The 27,936-nt window shown below is 38.4% G+C and overlaps 3 protein-coding genes across 3 annotated transcripts; 1 reads left to right on the top strand and 2 right to left on the bottom strand.

Moving 5' to 3' along the window:
• Nucleotides 1-259: 259 nt before the first annotated feature.
• On the bottom strand, nt 260-4,255 carry LOC102907011 (trypsin-4-like). Its single transcript, XM_042273129.2, has 5 exons — nt 4,216-4,255; nt 2,312-2,483; nt 1,594-1,847; nt 942-1,078; nt 260-409 (listed from the first exon to the last, which is right to left on the bottom strand). The coding sequence occupies exons 1-5, from the start codon at nt 4,253-4,255 to the stop codon at nt 260-262; spliced, it is 753 nt and encodes a 250-aa protein (XP_042129063.1).
• A 7,755-nt stretch (nt 4,256-12,010) lies between these two features.
• Nucleotides 12,011-14,406, top strand: LOC102906701 (trypsin-4). Its single transcript, XM_006997100.4, has 4 exons — nt 12,011-12,461; nt 12,748-12,998; nt 13,509-13,645; nt 14,176-14,406. Exons 1-4 carry the CDS (start codon nt 12,268-12,270, stop codon nt 14,323-14,325), a joined length of 732 nt encoding a protein of 243 aa, XP_006997162.3. The 5' UTR covers nt 12,011-12,267; the 3' UTR covers nt 14,326-14,406.
• Nucleotides 14,407-26,210: 11,804 nt separating this feature from the next.
• On the bottom strand, nt 26,211-27,736 carry LOC102906392 (cationic trypsin-3). The gene is made up of 3 exons (XM_006997099.2): nt 27,489-27,736; nt 26,970-27,106; nt 26,211-26,439 (listed from the first exon to the last, which is right to left on the bottom strand). The coding sequence occupies exons 1-3, from the start codon at nt 27,616-27,618 to the stop codon at nt 26,290-26,292; spliced, it is 417 nt and encodes a 138-aa protein (XP_006997161.2). The 5' UTR covers nt 27,619-27,736; the 3' UTR covers nt 26,211-26,289.
• Between the last annotated feature and the right edge of the window lie 200 nt (nt 27,737-27,936).

Genomic DNA, 27,936 nt, shown 5'->3' with positions numbered 1-27,936 from the left:
CCCTATATTTCACACACTATAGAAGGAAGGACATAAGTAAATCCTTATTGTCAATAGAATATTTATTTACACTATTCTCAACTCTCTGACCTTGTTCTAATTTAGCAATAAGTTTTCAGAGAGCATCAAAAAATAGAATGCAAGAATAAAACATTCACAGGGACAGAGCAGGAGAAAATGTATTTATTCTAACGTCATTTCAGGAGGGGGAGGAAAGAGAAATGGATAAGGAACTGGTGATTCACATAAGGGAAGAAGCTCAGTTGGCAGCCATGGTCTCCCGAATCCAGCTCAGGTAGTTGCAGACCTTGGTATAGACACCAGGTTTGCCTCTCAGTGCACAGCCTGTACCCCAGGAGACAATGCCCTGGATCTCTCCATCGCAGATGACAGGGCCACCAGAGTCACCCTGGTCAGAAAGAAAAAACCATTATCACATGCTTATGCTGATGTGAACAAATGGACTTCAAGAGGGTTTCCCCTTATCAAGACGCTATTGTGTGGCAGGTATTGACACCCTGAGGAGCAATGCAGACTCCATGTCTATCGACTTGTCCATTTCCTTTCCTTGTTCACCATTTCTCCATAACTGTGTGCTTCCTAATTGACACACAAGGTCAGGAGAACCTGAGGGCTTTGGGTACTACTTTCTGTAATCCTTGCTGTCCTGCCAGAGTGGTCACATCCCATAAGACAGCTTCTCAGAAATTTGTTTTTATGTGATATTTACACCACACCATCTTCTGTACATATTTTACCATTGAGCTTAACCATCAATATCACAATGAGAAAACCTGTTTGATCTCTTGTTTTTCATCACAGGCTTTTGTAATCCAGCATGAAATCTTCCAGACATATGAATAGGCTTCTCAGCCAGGAAAAATATACAGAAGAGAACAGAGGGACTGCAAGTTTTGGGGAAGGACTGAAAGAACACTCACATCACAGGAGTCCTTTCCACCCTCCAGGAAGCCGAGGCAGAACATGTTGTTGGTGATCATGCCTGGGTAGGAATTTCTGCACGAACTGGCAGAAAGAACAGGGGCTTCCAGACACTGAAGGATTGATGGGTATTTGCCTGTTGTGAGCAAAAATGGAAAAACATTCTGTATCTTCCATGAAATCTATAATTCTTTCAATTTGCTAAACATTTGTCATTTAAAAGTACTTTTGATTTGTTTAGAAGGTGTTTGATTTTATTAATTTTAACTAACATGCTGTTCTTTTCATGACAATATCATCAATGGCTTAGACTTCTAATACTGAAACACGGTTTCCTCCAAGTGGTAGATACCTCAGGGAAAAACAAAAACTTGGGCATCTCTTCTACTTCTCACTTGAACTTTCACTTCCTTCACATCACTGATTACACCCACTAAATACCTCAGCATCTTGCTAATAGCTTATTCTTGTTGTGTTTTCCACATTGTCTCAGAAAAGCAGTCTTCTGGACTTTAGAGAGTATATTTCAATGTCACCCATATTGAAAACTTTTGGGAGTATGGCTCCCAGTGAGTATTTGGGCAAGTGGCCACCAGTATACCTTTCATCTTTCACATTGTGCACATGGAACTTAGAGTCATTGACACTTACCTCCAAGGTTCACAGTGTTTCCCCAGCCAGACACAAGGCACTGAGCACCTGTAGATGGGCAGGATGTAGGCAGAGAGATTGTGGACACTTGAGAGTTGAGGGTGGCAGGTGACTTCAGTTTAATCAGCAGGATGTCATTGTCTGCAGTGGTCTTGTTGTACTTTGGATGGCGGATTATCTTTTCTGGATCAATGAATTGCTCACCACCCTCAAGCACATGAATATTGTGTTCTCCGAGGCGAACCTGAAGGCTCCTGCATGAAAAGGTTAAGGATTTCTGAGTATCCCTGTTGAGCTGTTTCTCTTCCATGCTCAAAGTTCAGAGTATAAGAACACAAACACCATCTTCTTTTTTTTTTTTTTTTTTTGGTTTTTCAAGACAGGGTTTCTCTGTGTAGCTTTGCGCCTTTCCTGGAACTCACTTGGTAGCCCAGGGTGGCCTCGAACTCACAGAGATCCACCTGGCTCTGTCTCCCGAATGCTGGGTTAAAGGCATGCGCCACCACCGCCCGGCTACAAACACTATCTTCTTAAACCATTTAGTCCAACAAGGACTATGCAGTTAAGGTAGTATTATGCCCTACCACCAATGTACAGCATAGAGGATTCCCTAGGGTGTGTCCTGTAAGTACAGATTTATAAAGGGCCATCCCCTTGGAGCTGGTAAGAGAGGACTGATGGGCCTTAGGTTACAGGAATTTGAGTATTGTTCCCTTACCATCCCTTATAGCAGTGAGCTGCAGACAGTACCCATTGGTCACTGATGAGGGAGCCACCACACTGATGGCCATCGCCGTCATTCAAAGACACTTGGTAAGGAATGGAATGTTTTGGACAGGCATAGCCTCCAATGATCTTGTCATCATCATCACCACCAGCAGGGAAAGCAACTGAGGAAGGAGTTTGGATCATTAGCACAAGACTTGTCTCAAACTTAGTCTTCTACATGATGTTTGTACAGAAAAGACATGTACCTTCTTGTTGAGTAACATATGCTTGTAGTATTTTAAAGGTATCATTTCCTAACTTTAGCAGTACTCTTTTGATATCACTGCTTATAGAATCTAAACTTGAAAAGGTTATCTTCACACCATTGCAATATGTGTGTCTATATGTGTATCTCTCTCTGTTTCTCTGTCCCTCTCTGTCTCTGTCTCTCTCTGTCTCTCTCTCTGTTTCTCTCTCTGTTTCTCTCTCTCTCTCTCTGTTTCTCTCTCTGTTTCTCTCTCTCTCTCTCTCTCTCTCTCTCTCTCTCTCTCTCTCTCTCTCTCTCTCTCTCTCTCTCTCTGTAGCATAGTGCCCTTCTGGAGGATAAAAACAACTTCCAAGTGACCACTCCATCTGTTGATTGCATGGCTCCCAGTGTTTTTTCTGAGTCCTAAGACTTAGGGGCAAACACCTGTATAAGGATCAATTTTCCAGGCCAGATAATGTACTTTAATTTATTTTTTAGTCTTCTTTATACCTAACTGTAGTGGGTAACCATTCCAGCTTTGATCTGGAAATTCCAACCCTCATTGAGGCTTTAGCAACTGTCACATCTACAAGGCAGGGCCAAGGTAGGCATGGAGAGACCTGAGATCTGAATGGGCCAGCATGCTCTCCCTGTTCCTGGACCCTAGATGGTGGAGATTGAATGAGCAGACCTCCAGAGAACACTGCTGGACTTCGATACACCTTCCTCAGACCCCATGACCTACCTTTCCCTTTTTTGTAAGTTACCCACTAAATAAATCTTCATTTTAACTACGTGGAGTGGCCATAATAATTTCACCAATACCTAACACAGATGAAGATTGAATGAGTTAATTTTTTGGATACAATTTTTATACATCATTTAATCACCATCCTATGATTTTCTTCCTAGAACTTCCTTTTATTCTAATTATCTACTGGACATATATCAATACATTTAGCATTTTTAATGAAGACTGGTTTCCTAGTTTTGGAAAATAATATTTTATTATTCATACTGAATTCCATAATTTTATGTGCTTTATATTGATGATACCTGCCCCCAAATTTTGTTATAAAGACTGTAATGAATCGCTCTGGGCCATACATTCCAAGAGTTAAAATTAATGGTGAAGTTTCCAAATATAAGAAAATTTACTAAACCAAAAACCATTTGAATCCTAAGAATTTAGTTTTAAATTTAGAGATTTTGATAAAAAAAAAGAAATTTTTGTTCTTCATTATTGAATGACAGTATAATAAAAGACTGATTTCATTAGTAACAATTTTGAGAGACAGGGTCTAATGTTTTTAATCTGTGGGTAATAGCATATCTCTTGTAGTTATAATAACTCTGTGTAAATCAGCAGACCTTAATCTTCCGTGGACTCTGGATTTAATTTTCTCACCATCTTCTTGGAGCAGACAGTTATTCCAGTTATTTACACTACCCTATAGAGAGGGAAGGCACACACTTGGGTCATGTGTCCTTTCTTTTCCTGACTAAGCCATAGAACACATAAGTGTAGGAAATAGTGTTGGTGGGTCACTTGAAGGTCCTTGCACATGGAGTATGTACTCAAAATGGCCTTTACTGTTTTCCCACCCACAAATCACAAACTTGCATGTATGATAGAATCCTTGTGAAACATTCCTTTAAAGACTCACCAGCAGCTCCCAGGAAAGCAAAGAAGATGAAGATCTTCATGGCTTCTCAGTGTGTCTGGAGTAGGTACTAGGATGAAGGCTTTTCCTTCACAGCTATTTATACCTCTAGTTTTGGCTTCAACATCCAGGACCACAGTGCCAAAAAGGGTGATATCATTGAACACACAAAAACACAAATTTAGAGTTCTGTTCTATGATTGATGGAAGGTGATTCAGCATCAAGTTTCCACATCCCCTTTCCTCCCAGTTTTCCATAAAGGTAATGGGAATGGAAGTAACAACTCCAGCTGGTGGCTATGCATTCTTCTAGTAGGAAAGCACACTGTAGAAAGACCAAAGGTCAGGTTCAAGGTTTCCAGAAATCTAGACACAATTCACAGGAACCCTTTTCCCCTGGGAACTTAGAAATGTGTCTTCTTTATAAGTACAGCCTTGTGCATTTCACCTGCTTTTTTAAAGTAATATTGTGTCTTTTACAATTAAATACTTTTCCCTAAGACTTGTCTGAGATTTCAATTTGCTGTTTTCTTTCTATTGTGAGAAACAACATATTTCCTATGGATAGAGATGTTATTATTTGTTTAAATTGTGTTGGTTATAAAATAGAAACATAAAGCATGGAAAAAGCATTATCTCCTGGTATTTTATTAGCGATTATGGATACATAAACTGAGGAGTAATGATTTTACTCATGATCTTGGTTTGAGGGTATAGTCATCATAGGCCTTGGAAGCAGTTTATGGATGTTGGTTTAGGATTGTGTGTGTTCTTGTTCACATTTGGGCAGGTCAGGAATTAGTGATACAAAAGAAGTGAAACTGTGTTCATCACCTTTCTCTCACTCATCCAGGTCTTCTAGTAGTGAAGGATATGGAGCCTGGACCCAATAATTTTCTGTAACCAGGCTAGCTTCCCTGTGGTGGGAGATAGACAGCAATCCAGCTGTTGATCTAGGACCCACAACCTTGTTATGGTTCACTGCATAAAACTTAAACATTTTAAATGTCATATGCAGCAGATCTCAAAGAGGATAAAGGACCACAATTTGTTATGTACATCTAGAGTACACCTACTTGATTTCTAGTTACTTTATAGAGACTCAAGCCTGAAATCATGTACAGGAAGCTAGATGAATCCTTTTCTAGAATTAGTATTCTATATGACCATTATTATCACAACAGAAGATTTAAACATATATATATATATATATATGTATATATATACACATATATATTTGAGATAATATTTATACCTTAAAAAAGTTTTAAAGATCAAAATAAATCCAAAGTTATGATATTATTGTCATTAGAATAGACCCTGAGTTTTGTTTTTTTTTTCTGTCCCATATCAGGTGGCTGTTTTGACAGGAGACAGAGATTTTGGATTCTCTTTTAACAAGCATGGTTCTGTTGAGAAGGAGAGAGCCTTGTACCATTTCTAAAACCAGCTTTAATTTTTAATTGAGCTGGGACCACAAAAAGACCATTTGCCTTGTATGTCTGTAGAAAAGAGCAGAAGCAAACATTTGAAAGTTTTATGAAATTTTATTCTGTTAGAAATGATCCATATTATTACTCTTTTTCTTCAGAGATATTCTCAGGATGATTTGTCCTTTTTCCTCATATGTCTCATTTGTTCAGTAGTCTTTAGATTCCTTAGTTTAATATTTTTTTCTCCTGGGAAAAGGGAAACAAAACCTTGCCCCTACCCTAACTTTATGGAGTTTCCCTTTTGTCAAGTTATAGTTGATCAAGTGAAAGGTATTTGTTAGTCTTATAAGTTAGTTTAGACTGAATGGTCATGCTGTTTGATGAACTGTCATCTCTTCTAATCAAGAGGTCTCTCTTGTTCATATCTAATCTTTAGCAGTGTTGATGGTATCCATAGATTTTCTATTCCTGTGGAAACAAAAGCAAAATCTCTTTCCCAATGTAACACATATCCTGGTTTTTACTCTGATGTCAATACATCTTAAAGTATACAGGCTGATTTAATTCAGTAGTTTTTTTTTCTACTCTCCACTGTTTCTCTGCAGGTGTTGTTCCTTAACTGTTGTTCTCATTTACATTTAAAAGATTTAAAGTTAATAAAGCATTGTGCAATCTATATCTGGGGGTCTTTATTACTTCACTTTGTTTATTAAGCATATCTTCTAAGGTACAATTAGATATTTCTATAATTGCTTGACATATAGGGTTGTATGGTATATCTGTAATATGTCTTATGTTGTAATATGCAAAACTCTGTTTCATTTTACTAGAGACTTAGGCTGGAGCAATGTCAGTCTTAGTTTGTACAGGTATCCCCATGATGGTCATAACTACTAATAAATGTGTAATTACAAAAATCAGCCTTTTCAGAATTCAAAGAAGTTGCATATTGAAATACTGACTATGTATCTATGGTATGGTGTATATATTTTAATTTTCCAAACTCTGAAAAATGAAACACGCCCATCAGCCAAATTTTGTTTCTTTGAGTACCCTTTGTGTTACTTCCTGCAGGTAGTGTAGTTTGGTTACACCAAGAACAAGTAGCTCATTTCCTTATAGTTTCCTTGGCTTAATGTCATGTGATGGAAAAATCTTTTTTTCAAATCTTTGCTATTAACATAGTGTTTCTTATGAAATTCTGAGGTTTTAGCACATTATTAGCTATTCCTACCAATAGCTATCAATTTTATCATTACCTTGTGCTACAGGGCCTGGTAGACCTGTATGGGATCTGATATTTGCATTTTAATCAGCTAGTGAGATCTGATCCTTATAATGCTAAATTATAGATTGGGGAAACTGTTTACCAATTATTTCTAATGGCTGTTCTACAAAATATTGACACAAGATGGGGCTGTTTAACACCCCTGAGGAAGAACTTTCCACTGATATCTTTTAACAGGCTGGGAATTGTTACAAGTAGGCCCTGTGAAGACAAATTGTTCTCTATCTTGTTCTTGAAAAGGCATAGTAAAAAATCAGTCTTTTAAATCAATTACTGTACTAGATCATTCTTTTAGGTAATAGAAGGCAAGTGAATTTCAGACTGTAAAGAGTCCATTGGCTGAATCACCTTATTAATAGCTCTTAGGTCTATTATCATTCTCCATTTTCCAGATTTCTATTTAATGACAATGTATGAGAGTTCCTAGGACTTGTTGATTCTTCAATATTTTGAGCATTTAGCTGCTCCTGTACTAGCTATTCTAATGTCTGTAATTTTTCTGGTATCAAAGGCCATTATTCACCTTGATAGGTTTGTCAGTTAATCATTTTAATGGTAGAGCTGTTGGTACCTTTGAAAGTTCAGCATCTGTTGTGTCCTGCGTAAGTACATCCTTAATGGTTGGTGACTATTCTTGATAATACCTTTTAATAATTTTTAGGAGCATATGTTAGTTTATGGTTTGCTTCTGAGATTGGAGGAATGTTAATCTGTGTTTTCAATTGCTGTAACAAATCATGTCCCTATAAATTCATTTCTATGTAAGCCACATAGGGCTTTACTTTTCCTTTCTGTCCTTCTGACCCTATACCCATATACAATCTTGCACTCTGTTTTACTTGAGATAAAATCCCAATCCCTAGAAGCTGAATATTTACCTCCTAAAAAGGCCAATTTGGATACCAAGATTTTGGTGCAATTATTGATACATCTGAACCTGTGTCTACCAAACCCTCAATTTTAAAGAAATTTATTTCTATTTTTAACATTGGTCTGTGATCAATTATAGAAGTTTGCCAAAATACTTGTTTCATGACCTCTCCTGAAAATTGTGTTTTACGAAATGAAGCTGTTCTGTCATCCAAAGCAGTATGGTTTTTTTATGTCAGGCATTAAGTCTTTTAATTGCTCCATGGGGGAGTTTCCCCAATTCTGAAAGGGCATGATTAAAGCAAATTTGACAAAAGGGCCTGCAAGAGGCTGCTAAAATGTTTCCTGATAGCAAAGGGTTACCTTGCCTAGCCCATATTGATCTGCAGTCATTCATCCAACTTTGGCTTTTGCTATACCTTTGCATATTCCAGAAGGCTGGGACCTCTGTTCAGGTTATCTCTAGAAAAACCATTTTTTTTCTAGGAACGACTCACCTACAATTTCTTTTCAGATGACCTGGTTTACCACAATTAAAACATCTAACCTTTTGATTTTTCTTAAAATAAAAAAAATCACTTCACCTATTCAAATATCATCATAGGCATGAGATCCAATATCAGCTGTATTTCTAATCCATTCATCGATTGGTGCCCATCATCCCTTTAATGATCTAATCACCCTTTTACATTCTGAATTAGTGTTTTCAAAAGCCAAAGATTCAATTAATATTTGTCTAACTTCTTGATATGATATCAGCTTATTTATATCTGAAGTCAATCTTTGTAAAAAAAAATCAGTGAAGCCTTCTTTTTTGGCCTTGTATAATTTTAATAAATGACTCAATCATTTTTCCTGATCCTTCATCCCTGTCCAAAGAATTTAACACTGCAATATGGCATAGAGTCAAGTGGATCCTGTGGGAGTCTGTTCTTGGGTTCCTTGTGCCTTTACCCAGCAGGTCCACATAGAGGATGATTAGGACCATGGGCCTGAGTGCAGGTGTCTGAGATGGTCTGCACTTGGGTGTGCTTGGGGATGGTCTGTATGTCAAGTTGCTCTGATTGGTCAATAAATAAAACCTGATTGGCCGTGGCTAGGCAGGAAGTATAGGCGGGACTAACAGAGAGGAGAAATAAAAGAACAGGAAGTCAGAAGGAGACTGCCTGGAGCCGCCGCCAGGACAAGGAAGATGTAAAGTACCAGTAAGCCATGAGCCATGTGGCAAGGTATAGATTTATGGAAATGGGTTAATTTAAGATAAAAGAATTAGATAGCAAGAAGCCTGCCACGGCCATACAGTTTGAAGCAAAATAAGTCTCTGTGTTCACTTGGTTGGTTCTGAGCGGCTGTAGGACTGGCGGGTGAGAGAGATTTGTCCTGAATGTAAGCCAGGCAGGAAAACTCAAGCTACAGTCAAGATGTGATCATCAAATGTAATCTGTCTTTGAAAATCAGCAAACTGGGCCCAACTGAGGATCTCTTATTGGGAAATTTCCCTATCTTTAGCCCTACTTCATTGTTCTATGACCCTATCTTCTTCTTCTCTACCATGTTTTCCATTGTAACCAAAGACTAGCTTCCAATACAGCTGTACCTAAATCTTTCCAGTCTTGTGGAATAATCCTCTTCCAAATGGCCCATGAATTTAAATGTAACATCTGCTTTACAAAGGTTGAATGAATATCACAGGAATCTACTGCTTCCTTAAATCTCTTCATATCTAACATTTCTATATGATCCCAATTAATTTACAAATTGCTTTAGGGATGGCTATCATCTAGTGGTTGTTCTTGAAAGGTACATAAATTAAGGTTGCTTTTCTAATAACCTTGGGCCATCCTTCTTCAGTTTCATAATGTAATAGTGCAGTGGTTCTGCACTAAAATGCCTCTGTGTTTGAATATTTTTCTTAGTTTAATTAGTAGGTCTTTCTAAGGATTGTATCTTATCAGTGAATTTTTTGTATTTGGCACTGATATCAAACAACTTTTGTATCTCTGTAAACATCATGTTATGTGACAACTTAAGAGAAGACAACCTTATCAGGGCTTGGTGTTTGATAAGTTTGAGTCTAATGTTACTTGGCTTCATGTAGGTGGGTAGTAAACTATGGTGGTAGAAATTGCTGGCAGGGGAGATCCATGACTTTGTAACAGGGAGAAAACAAAGAATGAGAACATATTAGGACTAGATATAGAAAGTTATGGTCCTATATGCTACATCCTCCAATTGTACACCACCTCCCAAAGTAGTCCTATAAACTGTGGAAGAGTTATTTAACACACAAGACTGTGAGGTACATTTCATAGTTGACCAAAAATTTTTGAAACTGACACCCAAAAGCTCATGGATGTTTCATAGTGAGAAATGAATTTAAATCATTTCCAAAATAGCTAACAGAATACTTACAGGTGAAGCTTTTCTCAGGCTTTAAGTTTCTATTTCCTAACTAGCATAATTTACTAATAACAACACCCCTATCTATAAGAAATGTGTGGTTTCTCAAATTTTTTTCTATTTAGTAAGAAAATAAGGAATAGCTTACAATTGTTTTCAAATTTGTTCTTTTTTTTCTATTTAGTACAGGTTGTTTTTTAACAATAGGAAGATAATATCAAATTGAAATCTAAAACAAACCTTACAAAATGTATATAATCATAAAAGACATAATATTAGTTAAACACAGCAGGTGAAATGCACAAGGCTGTACTTATAAAGAAGACACATTTCTAAGTTCCCAGGGGAAAAGGGTTCCTGTGAATTGTGTCTAGATTTCTGGAAACCTTGAACCTGACCTTTGGTCTTTCTACAGTGTGCTTTCCTACTAGAAGAATGCATAGCCACCAGCTGGAGTTGTTACTTCCATTCCCATTACCTTTATGGAAAACTGGGAGGAAAGGGGATGTGGAAACTTGATGCTGAATCACCTTCCATCAATCATAGAACAGAACTCTAAATTTGTGTTTTTGTGTGTTCAATGATATCACCCTTTTTGGCACTGTGGTCCTGGATGTTGAAGCCAAAACTAGAGGTATAAATAGCTGTGAAGGAAAAGCCTTCATCCTAGTACCTACTCCAGACACACTGAGAAGCCATGAAGATCTTCATCTTCTTTGCTTTCCTGGGAGCTGCTGGTGAGTCTTTAAAGGAATGTTTCACAAGGATTCTATCATACATGCAAGTTTGTGATTTGTGGGTGGGAAAACAGTAAAGGCCATTTTGAGTACATACTCCATGTGCAAGGACCTTCAAGTGACCCACCAACACTATTTCCTACACTTATGTGTTCTATGGCTTAGTCAGGAAAAGAAAGGACACATGACCCAAGTGTGTGCCTTCCCTCTCTATAGGGTAGTGTAAATAACTGGAATAACTGTCTGCTCCAAGAAGATGGTGAGAAAATTAAATCCAGAGTCCACGGAAGATTAAGGTCTGCTGATTTACACAGAGTTATTATAACTACAAGAGATATGCTATTACCCACAGATTAAAAACATTAGACCCTGTCTCTCAAAATTGTTACTAATGAAATCAGTCTTTTATTATACTGTCATTCAATAATGAAGAACAAAAATTTCTTTTTTTTTATCAAAATCTCTAAATTTAAAACTAAATTCTTAGGATTCAAATGGCTTTTGGTTTAGTAAATTTTCTTATATTTGGAAACATCACCATTAAATTTAACTATTGGGATGTATCCCAGAGAGATTGATTACAGTCTTCATAAGAAAACTTAGGGGAAGATATCATCTATATAAAGCATATAAAATTATGGAATTCAGTATGAATAATAAAATATTATTTTCCAAAACTAGGAAACCAGTCTTCATTAAAAATGCTAAATGTATTGATATATGTCCAGTAGATAATTAGAATAAAAGTGAAGTTCTGGGAAGCAAATCAAAGGATGGTGATTAAATGGTGTATACAAATTGTATCCAAAAAATTAACTCATTCAATCTCTGTATGTATTAGGTATAAAGAAGACTAAAAAATAGATTAAAGTACATTATCTGGCCTGGAAAATTTATCCTTATATAAAGGTGCTTGCCCCTAAGTCTTAGGACCCAGGAAAGATGCTGGGAGACATGCAGTGAACAGATGGAGTGGTCACTTGGAAGTTGTTTTTGTCCTCCACAAAGGCACTATGCTACACACACAAACACACACGAACGCGCGCGCGCACACACACACACACACACACACACACACACACACACACACACACAGGAGAAAGGGAGGGAGAGAGAGAGGTACACATATAGACACACATATTGCAAATGTGTGAAGATATCCTTTTCATGTTTAGATTCTATAAGCAGTGATATCAAAAGAGTATTGCTAAAGTTAGGAAATGATACCTTTAAAATACTACAAGTATATGTTACTCAACAGGAAGATACATGTCATTTCTGTACAAACATCATGTAGAAGACTAAGTTTGAGGCAAGTCTTGTGCTAATGATCCAAACTCCTTCCTCAGTTGCTTTCCCTGCTGGTGGTGATGATGATGACAAGATCATTGGAGGCTATGCCTGTCCAAAACATTCCATTCCTTACCAAGTGTCCTTGAATGATGGCTATGGCCATCAGTGTGGTGGCTCCCTCATCAGTGACCAATGGGTACTGTCTGCAGCTCACTGCTATAAGGGAAGGTAAGGGAACAATACTCAAATTCCTGTAATCTAAGGCCCATCAGTCCTCTCTTACCAGCTCCAAGGGGATGGCCCTTTATAAATCTGTACTTACAGGACACACCCTAGGGAATCCTCTATGCTGTACATTGGTGGTAGGGCATAATACTACCTTAACTGCATAGTCCTTGTTGGACTAAATGGTTTAAGAAGATGGTGTTTGTGTTCTTCCACTCTGAACTTTGAGCATGGAAGAGAAACAGCTCAACAGGGATACTCAGAAATCCTTAACCTTTTCATGCAGGAGCCTTCAGGTTCGCCTCGGAGAACACAATATTCATGTGCTTGAGGGTGGTGAGCAATTCATTGATCCAGAAAAGATAATCCGCCATCCAAAGTACAACAAGACCACTGTTGACAATGACATCCTGCTGATTAAACTGAAGTCACCTGCCACCCTCAACTCTCAAGTGTCCACAATCTCTCTGCCTACATCCTGCCCATCTACAGGTGCTCAGTGCCTTGTGTCTGGCTGGGGAAACACTGTGAACCTTGGAGGTAAGTGTCAATGACTCTGAGTTCCATGTGCACAGTATGAAAGATGAAAGGTATATTGGTGGCCACTTGCCCAAATACTCACTGGGAGCCATACTCCCAAAAGTTTTCAATATGGGTGACATTGAAATATACTCTCTAAAGTCCAGAAAATTGCTTTTCTGAGACAATGTGGAAAACACAAGAATGAGCTATTAGCAAGATGCTGAGGTATTTTGTGGGTGTAATCAGTGATGTGAAGGAAGTGAAAGTTCAAGTGAGAAGTAGAAGTGATGCCCAAGTATTTGTTTTTCCCTGAGGTATCTACCACTTGGAGGAAACCGTGTTTCAGTATTTGAAGTCTAAGCCATTGATGATATTGTCATGAAAAGAACAGCATGTTAGTTAAAATTAATAAAATCAAACACCTTCTAAACAAAACAAAAGTATCTTTAAATGACAAATGTTTGGCAAATTGAAAATTAGAGATTTCATGGAAGATACAGAATGTTCTTCCATTTTTGCTCACAACAGGCAAATACCCAGAAATCCTTCAGTGTCTGGAAGCCCCTGTTCTTTCTGCCAGTTCGTGCAGAAATTCCTACCCAGGCAAGATCACCAACAACATGTTCTGCCTCGGCTTCCTGGAGGGTGGAAAGGACTCCTGTGATGTGAGTGTTCTTTCAGTCCTTCCCCAAAACTTGCAGTCCCTCTGTTCTCTTCTGTATATTTTTCCTGGCTGAGAAGCCTATTCATATGTCTGGAAGATTTCATGCTGGATTACAAAAGCCTGTGATGAAAAACAAGAGATCAAACAGGTTTTCTCATTGTGATATTGATGGTTAAGCTCAATGGTAAAATATGTACAGAAGATGGTGTGGTGTAAATATCACATAAAAACAAATTTCTGAGAAGCTGTCTTATGGGATGTGACCACTCTGGCAGGACAGCAAGGATTACAGAAAGTAGTACCCAAAGCCCTCAGGTTCTCCTGACCTTGTGTGTCAATTAGGAAGCATACAGTTATGGAGAAATGGTGAACAAGGAAAGGAAATGGACAAGTTGATAGACATGGAGTCTGCATTGCTTCTCAGGGTGTCAATACCTGCCACACTAGCGCCATGATAAGGGGAAACCCTCTTGAAGTCCATTTGTTCACATCAGCATAAGCATGTGATAATGGTCTTTTCTTTCTGACCAGGGTGACTCTGGTGGCCCTGTCATCTGCGATGGAGAGATCCAGGGCATTGTCTCCTGGGGTGCAGGCTGTGCCCTGAGAGGCAAACCTGGTGTCTATACCAAGGTCTGCAACTACCTGAGCTGGATTCGGGAGACCATGGCTGCCAACTGAGCTTCTTCCCTTATGTGAATCACCAGTTCCTTATCCATTTCTCTTTCCTCCCCCTCCTGAAATGAGGCCAAAATAAATACATTTTCTCCTGCTCTGTACCTGTGAGTGTTTTATTCTTGCATCCTATATTGGTGAAATTATTAAGGCTACTCCATGTAGTTAAAAGGAAGTTTATTTTGTGGGGTAACTTAAATATGAATGGATAGTTTACAGAGTCTGGGAAAGGCCTGGCACAGTCTGCCGGTGTTCTCTAGAGAACTCTGCTTGGTCTACCTCCAGCGTCCAGGGTCCAGGAACCAAGAGTGCCAATGCATCCGGATCTCAGGTCTTCGGGGTCCTCCCTTGTCCCTGCCTTATAGACGTGACAGTTACCAAAGCCTCAATGCGGGTTGGAACTTCCAGATCAAAGCTGGAATGGGTACCCACTACAATCATATTATTTGGTGCTCTCTGAGAACTTGTTGCTAAATGAGAATATGGTCAGAGAGTTGAGAACAGTGTAAACAAACAAACATTCAACTGACAATAAGGATTTACTTATGTCCTTCTATAGTGTGTGAAGTATATGGGATACAGTGTTGAATGTGCTTACAATTATCACTATTTTTTCCAAAAAAAAATGTTAATGCTTTATTAGTAGGTAGGATACAATTTATTTTAAGACATAGCTACCACACACACCTGTTCAGACTTGCTTCATGGCAGATTGTATATTTATAACTTAAGATAGATAACCTAAAACTGCAATTATTACACATTATCAAGTTATCCAAGTATTTTCTTTGACATACTGAATTTCAGCATGAACAGTCCTGATGCCTTGTGTCTTGTATGCTCTAAGACACAGTGCTGTGTCTTCCTTACTTTTTTCTTAATTTTCTAAAAGCTGAGAATCTCTATGGTACCTAATGACTGCAAACTCAAGATGAAGAAATTTTAAGATTTTTTTTTCCCAATTACAAATATATATGTGCCGGCATGGAGGTGCATACATATAAGCCAGGTGCCTGTAGAGGAAAGAGGTGTTATAGTCCATTGTTCTGCATATACTGGGATTTGAGCGCTGGCTGACATGTTTACTGGGAGCCAAACTCTGGGGTTATATAAGAATAGTATATGCTCTTTACCTCTGAGCATCTCTAAAACCATTGAAGAATTCTTTTTAAATATATTTTTCCTCTAAATTTTGGCTTGAGTCACCTCAATTCACCCAAACATTCACTCAAATACAGACTGCATATGAATTACATCCATGTCCAACAACAATTATACATTAAAAAGTTTTTCAGTATGTGTATTAACTCCACTACTGTCATGTGGCCTTTAGTATAGAGTGGTCAATTGCATTTTTAGATCAGTTATGTTTTCTCACTTGCTTTCCTCTAATCATCATTTGTTCATGGATTACCAAACTACATAATCGTTATAAAAGAGCCTACAAATGCTTTGTGGGATAATTTTAAATGATGCATGGAAATGAAGAACAAAATGGACTTGAGTAAAAACACAGTGGAATAAATGGAAGGGTTTAGAAAAGAATAACTATATTCTCAGAGGTAAGGAAAGGAAGCATATTGACTTAGGAAGCTCAGGATGCTACAAAAAATTTCTCAGGGCCCAGCTTCAAAACAGAAGTAAATATCTCATTAGTCTTCACTCTCAAAACAGTTCCAAGTGATCAAAAGCCCAAGCCCAGAATCCCCTTTGAGACACAAAGCATGTACACACTAGGCTCCTACAAATACACAAAGCTTTACATGTTTCCAAAATCAATGATCCAAGAAAGACATTTCCATGCCAAAAAGGAGGCATTGAAATAGGAAGGAAAGAATGAACCAATCAAAAAATTTGACTCTGAAGAATGAGCACTGACTCATGATACTTTTTGTGAACTACCTGGAGCACATCCTGGCATCATATATATGCTTTCCAAGAGTCTTGGACCGCCCACCTCTCTTGTCTTACCACACACGGTACACATTATCTCCCAGGCAGGCGAAACCCAAAACTACTAGCATTTTTCAGCAGATGAGCCATACTCCTGGCCCATCTAAGACTGTAGTTATTCACATCCACTTGAGCTTCAACCATAGCTTCATGCAGAGCCCACTCACAAGCTACCTTAATGCAATCTGACCCTTCTACACAGTGGCTCAAAGGCCAGGTTTTCCTACTGATATAGATACAAGCTTGCATAACTCTGTAACACTTGGATCCTTTATGCCCACAATGCCACTACCTCTTAGACAGCAAGCTCTTCTTCTACTTCAAAAAGGAAAGTTATCCTTTGGTCTATGACCTCAGTAGTTTCTAAGCAATTGAACTCATAAATGCTCATTTCTTACACTAGTCTAGTCTCCCTTTTGCTCACAATTCTCTATAAGCTGTGAGTAATAACCAGGCTGAACAGCCTTTTATACCTGAATTTCTTCTCAAGTGTCTTTCCACAAAAACTCAAGTTATTTGAGAACTATTAGTACTCTTTCTTCCCTGAGACATTAGTGTAGTCATGTGTCCATTAGATACTAATTATAGAATGAATTGAAAGCTTGCATATAAAAATTATCCTCCATAGTTTTCTAATCTTGCATTATAAACTTCTACTCTTAAATATCTGCCAAGTAGCCATATGGTACAGAGGAAGAATAAATATTTGTGGGTGATTCCATGTTAGCTTGCAACATTGTCCCAAGAACTTGAGAAACCATAAATAAGTGGTGGTTGAATTTTGTAGTTCTATGACAATTACATGCAAAGTCAAGTTAAGGAAGGAAAGAATGACCTGGGCTCTTGCTTTGAGAGGATTGAGTCTTACATTACTTGGCTTCATACACTTGTGCAGCAAATCATGGTGGCAGAAGCTGTTGGCAAAGAAGACTCAGCAGTTCATGGCAACCAGAACATAGAGTGAGAAGCTATTAGGACTTGAGATAACACACAAAGACATGGCCCTGTTAACCACTTTTCCTGACTCAACCTCGCCTCCCAAAATTGGACCATGAACTGAGGATCCAATTCAACTCATGAAACTATGGACTGTATTTCATAGTTTAGCCCACATGAACAGGGTGTTCTCTTGATCTTGGTCTACTCAAGGCTTCAAATTTCCTCTATACACACCATGTTTCTGGCATTTCCATGTTTGTTTTTTAAATTTACTTTTCTCTCATATATTCCATTCAGATTGCAGTTTACAGAGCAGGTAAACTGGAACGAGAGGAGGGCAGCCTCTCTTTCCACTCCCCTCCCTGCCCCCTGCCCCAGCCAAATACCCTCTCCCATAGTTTCACTCCTCCTTTTCCCATTGAAATGGGAAAACCTCCCGTGGATATCAACCAAACATGGCATGTCAAGTTATCATAAACTTAGGCCCCTCCCCTCATATTGTTTGGTCAAAGCAACCAGTAGGAGGAAAGGGTCCCCAGTGCAGGCAAAATAGTCAGAGACAGCCCCTTCTTCCACTATTAGGAGTCCCACAGCAACATCAAGCTACACAACTATAACAAATAAGCCAAAGATGTAGGTCAGACCCATATAGGCTTCCTGATTGTTGGTTGAGTATCTGTGAGTCCCTATGAGGCCTGCTTAGTTGATTCAGTGCACTGTTTTGTTGTAGTGTCTTGACCCCTCTGGCTCCTACAATCCTTCCTCATCCTCTCTGTGTTGTGAAATATTCCTTTACACTGTGATTGGTTTAATAAAGAGCTGAATGGCCATTAGTTAGGCAGGAAGAGGTTAGGTAGGACTTCTGGGGACAGAGAGCTCTGGAGAGAAGAAGAAAGGGGGAGTCATAGCTGGACACAGAGGAATCAAGACATGCAGGAGGAAAGGTAAAAGCTGCAAGCCATGCAACACCATGTAGATTAACAGAAATGGGTCAATTTAAGTTATAAGAGCTAGAAACAAGCCCAAGCTAAGGCCAAGCTTTCATAATTAATAATAAGTCTCCTTGTTTTTTTTTTTTTTTTTTTTGTGAGCTGGTGGCCCAAGGAAAAATCCACCTACACTTGTGCAGGATTCTGAGCTCCACCTAATGTTTGGATGTGGGTCTCTATATCTGCCCCCTTCAGGTTGCTGGATAAAACCTCTCTGATGATGACTGTGCTAGGCTCTGGTCTATGAGTATAGCAGTATCTTTAGGAATCATTTCATTGACTTTTTTTTTTAGACTTGTTTGGTTCTATCCTGGCCTTTGGACTATCCAGCCTGTTCCCTGGCTCTCTAGACAGTGTCAGGGATGGGCTACCTCTCTTGGCATGGGTCTCATTGGGACAGTCATTGTGACCACAGTGTTTTTTGCCACCTTTACTCCATCTTGCACTCCACCTTTACCACATCTTTCAGGTAGGAGAAATTGTAGGTCTAAAGTTTTGTGTCTGGGTTGGTGTCCCAGTCCCTACACTGAAATTCTTGCCTAGTTACAGAATATAGCCTGTTCAGATTCTTAATCTCCCATTACTAGGAGTTTTCTCGAGGGACACCCTTGTAAATCCCTGAGAGTTTCTGTTACACTAGGTTTTTACATATGCCAGAAAATTTCCCCAATTGCAGTCATCTCTCCCAGTACTCTCCTCCCCACCCCCAGACCTGTTCCCTTATGTTCCTATCCCCACCCTCCAGTAGTCCACCCTCAAAATCTATTCCATGCATCCCCACTTGAGCCTTCCTTGTTATACCTGGGTCTGTGGACTGTAGCATTGTTATCCTCTACTTTACAGCTAATATCCACCTATAAGTGAATAAATACCATGTTTGTCTTTCTGGGGCTGGGTTGCCCACACAGGATGACTTTTTTTTTCTAATTCCATCCATTTGCCTGCAAATTTCATGATGACATTGCTTTAACAGCTGTGTAATTCACCACTGTATAAATGCACCACATTTTCTTTATCCATTCTTCAGTCAAGGGACATCTAGGTTTCTTTCAGTTTCTAGCTGCTATGAATTAAGCTGCTATAAACACAGTTGAGCAAGTGTCCATGTGGTAAGGATGGAACATCCATTGAGTGTATACACAGGAGTGGTATAGCTGGGTCTTAAGGTAGATTGATTCTCAATTTTCTGAGAAACTGCCACATGGATTTCCAAAGTCTCTGTACAAGTTCGCAATTCCACAGAGATAGGGGGGTATTAGTCCTTAGTCCATGTTCTCACCAGCATGAGCTGTTGCTTGTGTTTTTATTCTTAGCCATTCTGACAGGCGTAAGATGCAGCCTCAGAGTTATTTTGATTTGCATTTCCCTGATGGCTAAGGATGTTGAACATTTTTAAAAGTGTTTCTCTACCATTTGAAATTCCTCTGTTGAGAATTCTGTTTAGATTTATTTTTAAACTGAATTATTTGGTTTGTTGATTCTAGTTTCTTGAATTCTTTATATATTTTTGATATTAGCACTCTGTCAGATGTGGGGTTGGTGAAAATCTTTTTCCAGTCTTTAGGCTGTCATTTTGTTCTATTGACAGTATCCTTGCCTTACAGAAGCTTTGCAGTTTTATGAGTTCCTATTTATTAATTGTTGGTCTTAATACCTGTTCTATAAATGTTTTGTTTAAGAAATTGTCCCCTGTGTCAATGCTTTCCAGGAAATTCTCCAATTTCTTTTCTATCAGGTTCAGTGTATTTGGTTCTACATTGAGGTCTTTGATGCACTTGGACTTGAGTTTTGTACAGGGTTATAGATAAGGATCTATTTGCACTCTGCTAAATGCTGACATCCAGTTAGACCAGCACTATTTGTTCAAGAAACTTCCTTTTTTCATTGTATATTTCTGATTTATTTATCAAAAATCAGGTCCATAGGTGTGTGTATTTATGTCTGGGTCTTCAATTTGATTCTGTTGGTCAATATGTGTGTTTTTATGCCAATACCATGCGGATTTCATTCTACAGCTCTATAGTGCAGCTTGGAATCAGGGATGGTTCTGCTCTTGTATAGTATCGCTTTAGCTATTCTGGATTTTTTTATTTTTCCATATGAATTTGAATATTGTTGTTTAAAGGTCTGTAAAGAATTATGTTTGAATTTTGATGTACTGAATTTGTAAACTGCTTTTGATAAAATGGCCATTTTTACTATGTTAATCCTACAGATCCATGACCATTGGAGATCATTTCCATATTCTGATATCTTCTTCAATTTCCTTCTTCAATGACTGGAAGTTCTTGTCATACATGTCTTTCATTTACTTGGTTAGAGTTACCCCAAGGTATTTTATATTATTTATGGCTATTGTGAAGGGTATTTTCCCCTGATTTCTTTCTCAGCCTGTTTGTAGTGTATATATAGGAGAGGTACTGATTTTTTTTCAGTTAATCTTATATTTAGTCACTTTGCTGAAGGTATTTATCCATTGTAGGAGTTCCCCCAGTAGAATTTCTAGGTGGATTATGTATATTATCATATCAGCTGCACATAGTGATACTTTACTTCTACTTTTTAAATTTGTATTCATGTGATCTCCTTTCTCTTATTACTCTAGTTAGAACTTCAAGTCCTATATTGAACAGATATGGAGATTGTGTAGAGCCTTATCTTGTTCCTGATTTCAGTGGAATTGCTTTGAGTTTCTGTTGTGATATTTTGTTTGTGTTCTGACAAATAAAGCTTGCCTAAAGATCAGAAGGTGGAGCTAGCCACTAGTTAACCATAGAGATTTGAAGGTCTGTACAGACAGGAGACAGGAAGTGATATGGCTGGTCAGAGAGAGGAATTGGTAAGGTGGGCAGAAAAGGAGCTCAGTCCTTTTTGGTCTGAGTAGTCTGAGAGGTAAGAGGTGACTGTGGCTGCTCCTTTACTTCTCTGATCTGATCGTTCAGAGTTTACCCCGATATCTGACTCTGGGTTTTTATTAGTAAGACTAATTAAGATTGCACATCAAGTTTCTCGCCATTTAATTTGATGTTGGCTATAGGCTTGCTGTAAATTGCCTTTATTATGTTTAAGTGTGTTTTATTTCCCTGATCTCTCCAAGAATTTTTATCACAAGGGGGTATGGGATTTTGTTAAAGGTTTTTCCAGCATGTTTCACATGAACATGTTCTTTTTTTCCTCTCAGTTTGTTTATATGGTTGATTACATTGACTTATTATCATATGATGAAGCAGCCGTGCATCTCTCGGATGAAGCCTACTTTCTCATGGTAGATGACCATTAAATGTATGACTTAGGCCCAACCACCTAGGAACTTGTTTCCTTAAGTGTGCATATTTATCAAACCAAATTTATAGAGTTTGCAAAAATGATTCATTTGAACCTAGACAGTTGTGTTTTTGGCAAAATTTGATGTCATTCACTTGATGATGGTTTTGAAGCGTGCAGAATGCAACTGGTGCAATGTTGTGGAAGCTTCTACCCAGATTTCAAAGGAAAACTAGAGAGCCTAGATAAACACATATTACCTGTAGGAATTCCCTTAGAGTCTGCCTTGTCCAACTGTGATGGTGAAACTTATAACACAGAAGATATAAAACCTTAGAATTTCCAGGAACATAGAATATAGAGAGAGGAAATTTGAAGGCTGTGAATATACCCAGACCAAGAGAGGTTCATGAAGGGTAAAGGCGGCAAAACTACAGGTCTACTTATTCATATTAAAGTACCATATGCCATGGCTACTGGACTTGATGCTGCAGGATATAATATTTTTCATGTTAAATGCCGGTCTACTTTTCTCTTTCTTGCTTTGTTCTAATTCATTTTGTTTGTTATACAATTCATGTATTGGTTGTTGGAAGTGTATAATGTGATGTTCATTTTTCACGAACTCATAGTAAAGGAGCTTCATTGAGTCTCTGCAAACATTTTACTTTGTTTGTAATTGAGTCAAGTGGCCCAGGTAGCTTCATGTCTGTGTTTCTGAGGCTATCCTTGAACTGTTGATAATCTTGCCTTCATCTCACCTCCCAAGTACAAAGATTACAAATGTGGTGCTTCGAAAGAAAGTGCCACATAAAAATTCCACAAATTTATTCATTCACTATCAAAATGTCTAGAGGGGGCAAACAGTTCAGTGGGAAGCTTTACTTAAGTCATCGTAAAAATGACCTCATTTTACATGAAGGACCTGAATCAGTCCGGAAGTTTGTCATCAAACTTGGTGTAATAATTTGACCAGTAGAAATAAGGTAACCACAGGGCCATGCCTCCTCGAATAGGAAAAAACATTAACTGACAACATAATGCCCTCTTTTTCATGTGTCATCCATTTGTGTTCATGCTATTTTAGTATCAAAATTTTCTTTTTGTTTTATATATATAAATTATTATTAAACATCTATCATTTATTTATTTATGTACATTTAATCTTGATATGTTGTAACTTGTATCTTATTGGAAAAGGCTTTTAAGGCTGTCATTTTTTGAAAACCTAGCATACACTATTTTATCTACTGCTTTTCAAATCTCTAACATATATACTTTCCATTTCACTCTTTATCTCTTCTTGTCCCATTTTGCATTCAGATCCCTATTTAAATATTGATACCTTTGGACCTTTCCCTAACCCTGGAAAAAATCAAAACCAGTAATCAGAATAAAACAAAAAATTATAAACGTTTTTCTCCAAACAGTAATTTAGTGTCCCAGTCTCCAAACATTTTAGGGGACACCAGTGAACTGTTGAAATATCTTCTCCCATACCTGACAATGGGACTACTGTATAACTATTATAATTTGAAGTGTCCAGGAATATAGAAATACAAAATTTTAAGCTTAAGAGATGAAAACTGACAGTCATGAGCTTTAAAGGTTAACTGCTAACAATGGTTCTCTGCTTTACAGCCAGCTCCGCTGTCAACAGTCAGGGGTTAACTTTTAACCCGATTGCCCCTTATAGCCAACAACTACCTGGACCAAAGTTAACTTTTAATAGTTGTTTCTATGTGACTTCTAACATGCATCCCATGCCTGATATTTCTATGTGACTCCAAGCATACACCTCATGCCTGATACTATAAAAGGAGGCCAGTACCCACCTCTATAACCACAGCCTCAGAATTCCAACATTGGCTATGGTCTCAGCTAGCCAATAAGCTTTTGTGCCCCACGGTGTTTTATAACTACTTTTTATTTTTCTAGAATAAAGTTTGTTTCTGGTTTAATAGACTTTGGTAGTTTGTTTCCCATTATTGCGAGACCCCGGACCCAACAAATTTTTCTATAGTCAGCTTTCCATGAACATAAATCCAAGGACAGAGAACTTGCATGAAATAAAATAAGCAAAAAAAGAAAGAAAGAAAGAAAGAAAGAAAGAAAGAAAGAAAGAAAGAAAGAAAGAAAGGAAGAAAGAAAGAAAGAAAGAAAGAAAGGAAGAAAGAAAAAAGAAAGAAGGAAGGCAAAGTGCAAAGTGTAGGACACATACACTCTAACAGATATCTAAAATTTAGCAAAGAAGATGTGAGGTGGCATTCAACAGGGACACTGTCACAAACTGATACATTCTCAGTACTGGAAAACCGAGTGGATGAGGTCGTTGAAATGCCAGAAGAAGCTTTCAGAAGATAAGGAATTTACTTTAGTACCTACACAAGGAATTACACACAGTTCAAGACCTAGACAAGAAAGTTACCAAAGTGGATGAAAATAAGAGCCTTGGAGGGAAAATTTAAAACCATGATGGAAAAGTTTAGTAAGGATCTTGGGACACTGAAAAACAGAAGCAAACAGGAATTCTGGAAATGAAGGAATTAATAAATATAATTAAAAGGAGGAAGGGTGGGGTGGAGAGATGGGGAGATGCCATAAGGAAGCTTGTTACTTTGCATGCTAATTTAAAAAATAAAACCAAGTTTTACAGGGAGAACTTCACGAACAAGACTGAAAAGGTTTGTTGTGATGGAATAGTTAAGTCTTGCATGCAAGGCTAAGGACCTTTGGCTTCACTCAAGGTGTAGTGAAATGCACTACTAAGAACTTAAAGCATCTCTCTTTGAAGGCCATTAATTAAGAGATATAAAAATTGAAAATTGATGACTCCAAGGAGCTTTTTCTCTCTTTTCCTGATATATTTCATATGGACAATATAGTTATGTTTCCCTGGGATTTCTATATCAAAGTATTAACCCTAGGCTCTATGACACCAAAAATGTGGATCCTTGAGAGGTAATCTGGTTTAGATGAACTTGAGAGCTTGTGCTTCTAGGCTGATGGTCAGCTTATTTACCAAGAAAGAGGACATCAGAGACAGCTCCCAGGGCCACAAGGAAGACACTGATACACAATAAGAGAGTACATTAGGAAACCAGGAAACTATGTCTCCCCAGAACTGCTAGTGTCCCGGTCTTAGTGTCTCTTGGACTATGAGATAGAAGTGTGTGCTGTAGAATCTATTCTGTTTCTGAAATTTTTGTTACAGATTTCCTGTTCAAAATTATTCTGTGTTGTGGTAATATATTGTGTATACCCAATAAAGCTTGCCTAGGGATCAGAGGTCAAAGCCAGCCACTATATTAAACATAGAGGTCAGGTAGTGCTAGCATACACCTATAATCCTAACATTTAGGAGGCAGAGATCAATCTGGATCTCTGAGTTCAAGGCTACACTGGGAACAGAGCCAGGTGTGATGGCACATGCCTTTAATCCCAGCACTAGGAAGTAAGTAAGATGGCAGGACACAGAACGGTATATAAGGCATGAGTAAACAGGAAGTCTTTTACTTTAGACTGAGGATGTTGTAGAGGTAAGAACTTGTGGCTGGCTTGCTCTGCTTCTCTCATCTTTCATCTTTCACCCCAATGTCTGACTCTGGGTTTTCTATTAATAAGATCCTTTAGCAATTCGTGTTACACTGTGTATCCAAGGATGCTATGCTTTTTTTTCTCATGGCCATACTGTAAGTATTCTGTCCCTAATTATGTCACCAGCCTGTGACAGAGTCCCAGCCTAAAAAGCATGTGGGCCCTCTGTGCGTCCCTTTCTCTTTCCACGTTCTCTCCTTCTGTTCTCTCTCTCTCTCTCTCTCTCTCTCTCTCTCTCTCTCTCTCTCTCTCTCTCTCTCTCTCTCTCTCTCTCTCCCTCTCTCTCTCCCTCTCTCCCTCTCTCCCTCTCTCCCTCTCTCTCCCAATAAAGCTCTAAAAAGGTAACTATGGCTTGTGATTCTTCTGATCAGCACTCTCCTCTTCCAGCATGCCACGAGTGCCACCGCTTGACCAACACATACCAGATAATCACAGGAATTATTGTAGGGGCTTCTCGTTCACACACTTCTATCAGATATCTGTGCATTGGTGTTTTTTGGGGAGAGTTGATGAGAAACTAAGAGTGTGGTCCTCTGTCTGGCAGGACTGAAGAATAACAGCAAGACCTCTGAGACTTATGACCTCAGGTTAATATGCCTATTTTATCTGAAATGATTTCATTTAATTGCGGGAAGGTTTCGAGTGCAGCATTTAAGTTGAAGTTTGAGATGTGGCTGAGAAGGATCTCTGAACACTGCATTTGCTGCAGAAGTACTAGCCTGGTTAAAAACAAGATATTTGGCAGACCACACTACAGGTGGGTGAATCCTTGCAAAAGTGAAGTATATAGAGTTTTGGATTGACTGAAGAATAGCAAGGAAGAAATATTCCAATATTAACCATTCCTATGATTTTAGCCATTGCTTTTATCTCTGCATCTTTAACATAATCTATTATAAATAATTAACATTAGATCTACCACTTTGGGTCATAAGAAAGAATATATTATAGCCAAATATTCAAATAAAATCTATTAAATATATTAATAAATTACCAAATGATATTTGGATGAGATACTATATAACGTTCCCAATTGTCTTTATAAAATAATCCAAATCTCCGTGCTTTTTCTCCTTTAGCAGTAAATTTTAAAAGAAAGTTCATCATTATCAAGCAATAACCATACATAGACAGATATAGTAAGAAGAAAATGTTTTTATTGAGATGGGGGCATAGAAGGACGGTGAATTTGACTACAAAGAAATGGTTTATGAAGAGATCAAGGTGTTTAGTTGGCAGCAATAGTCTTCTGAATCCAGCTCACATAGTTGCAGACCTTGGTGTAGACACCAGGTTTTCCCTTCAACGCACAGCCATAGCCCCAGGAAACCACACCCTGGAGCTTTCCATTGCAGACCACAGGGCCGCCGGAGTCACCCTGAATAACAGAAAATATAATAAGCACTCTCACATATGTCTAATTGAGAGGATGGGCTTCAAGCTTTTACTCCATTATCTTGGGCCATTTTCGTAGATTCTCCATAAAATAACTCCTCTGCACCCAGAAACTCAAGCTTCAGTCTTCTTAGAATGCTAATATTCTATAGCTTCCTTTCTTATAGACCCACTTCTTTCCTTGTCAGCTTATCAATCCATGACAATGTGAGAACCAGGGAGACCAAATGCTATCTCAAAAGCTTTGTTCTTTTTCAAAGGTAAAATCTACAATAAAGCTTTTGAGGTACATGGTCAGATGGAATGTTTATAGTAATTTCTGTGTATCATTTTTACATTTAGTCCTAATCATCAATATCATAGACAGAGTTTATAATTTATTCAAAATCTACACTTTTCCCTCATCAACAGTCTCCGAGATGCTGTTAAGGTTCTTCTCCCTTTTTCCAGAAAAGCAGAAGTAAATGAAGAGAGAGAATGAGTAAGAAGGAGAATAACCACAAATAAACTCACCTGGCAGGAGTCCTTTCCACCCTCCAGGAAGCCCAGGCAGAACATGTTGCTGGTGATCTTGCCTGGGTAGGCACTTTTGCAAGAACTATCAGAGAGGACGGGGGCATCAAGACACTGAAGCAGAGATGGGTAGTTGGCTGTCAATCACAAGAATGAAAATGGAAGATTATCCAGTGATCTTGGAAGCATCGTTCCCAACCTTCTTCCTCTTTCTTAACCCTTCCTCTGTCTTTTAATTCCCCTTGACTTATAATTTGGGAGAACATTTTTGGAGATGTCTACTTACATCCCCCATTTCAATTGACCACTTTGAGTTTTTCTAATAGTTCATTTTTTGTTGTGTCTACTGTATGGTCTCAGCACAAGTATTTTCTTCCCTCTGATTTGTGCATTTTAAGACTGCCCGTATCTAAATCTATCCTGAGAACCTTCCCTTGAGTGAGAATTTGGACCACCTTGCTCCCAGCATGCCTTTCCCATCTAGTCTTCTCACATTTTGGAATCAAGTCCCAGTGATACTGCCACTGCTCAGGGTGTTGCCCCAGCCAGACACCAGACACTTAGTACCAGATGATGGACAGGAACTTGGCAGAGAGTCAGTGGACACTCGAGAGTTGAGGGTGGCAGGTGAATTCAGCTTAATCAACATGATGTCATTATCATATGTGCTTTTGTTATAGTTGGGGTGGCGGATGATTTTAGCCGCATTAATGAATTGCTCACTACCCTCAAGGACATCAATGTTGTGTTCTCCCAGACGCACCTGAATTTGGCTGGATGTAAAGATCAGCATTTAAAATAGTATCCTTCAATTTTTTCCACTTCCCAATTGTCAGTCATGAGAATAAACCCAAATAGCAGCATGTTTGAGCATTTATTCACACAGGTGATTTTATACCCTGGGTAGCATTGTGCACCACCTTGCAGCTTACAGTTCAGAGAATTTCTTGCAAAAGTGTCCCTGCTA

This window comes from Peromyscus maniculatus, chromosome 3 (genome assembly GCF_049852395.1).
Source record: "Peromyscus maniculatus bairdii isolate BWxNUB_F1_BW_parent chromosome 3, HU_Pman_BW_mat_3.1, whole genome shotgun sequence".
Taxonomy (NCBI): Eukaryota; Metazoa; Chordata; class Mammalia; order Rodentia; family Cricetidae; genus Peromyscus; species Peromyscus maniculatus.
Note: the sequence above shows the minus strand (reverse complement) of the source record. Positions and strands in the feature narration are given on the sequence as shown.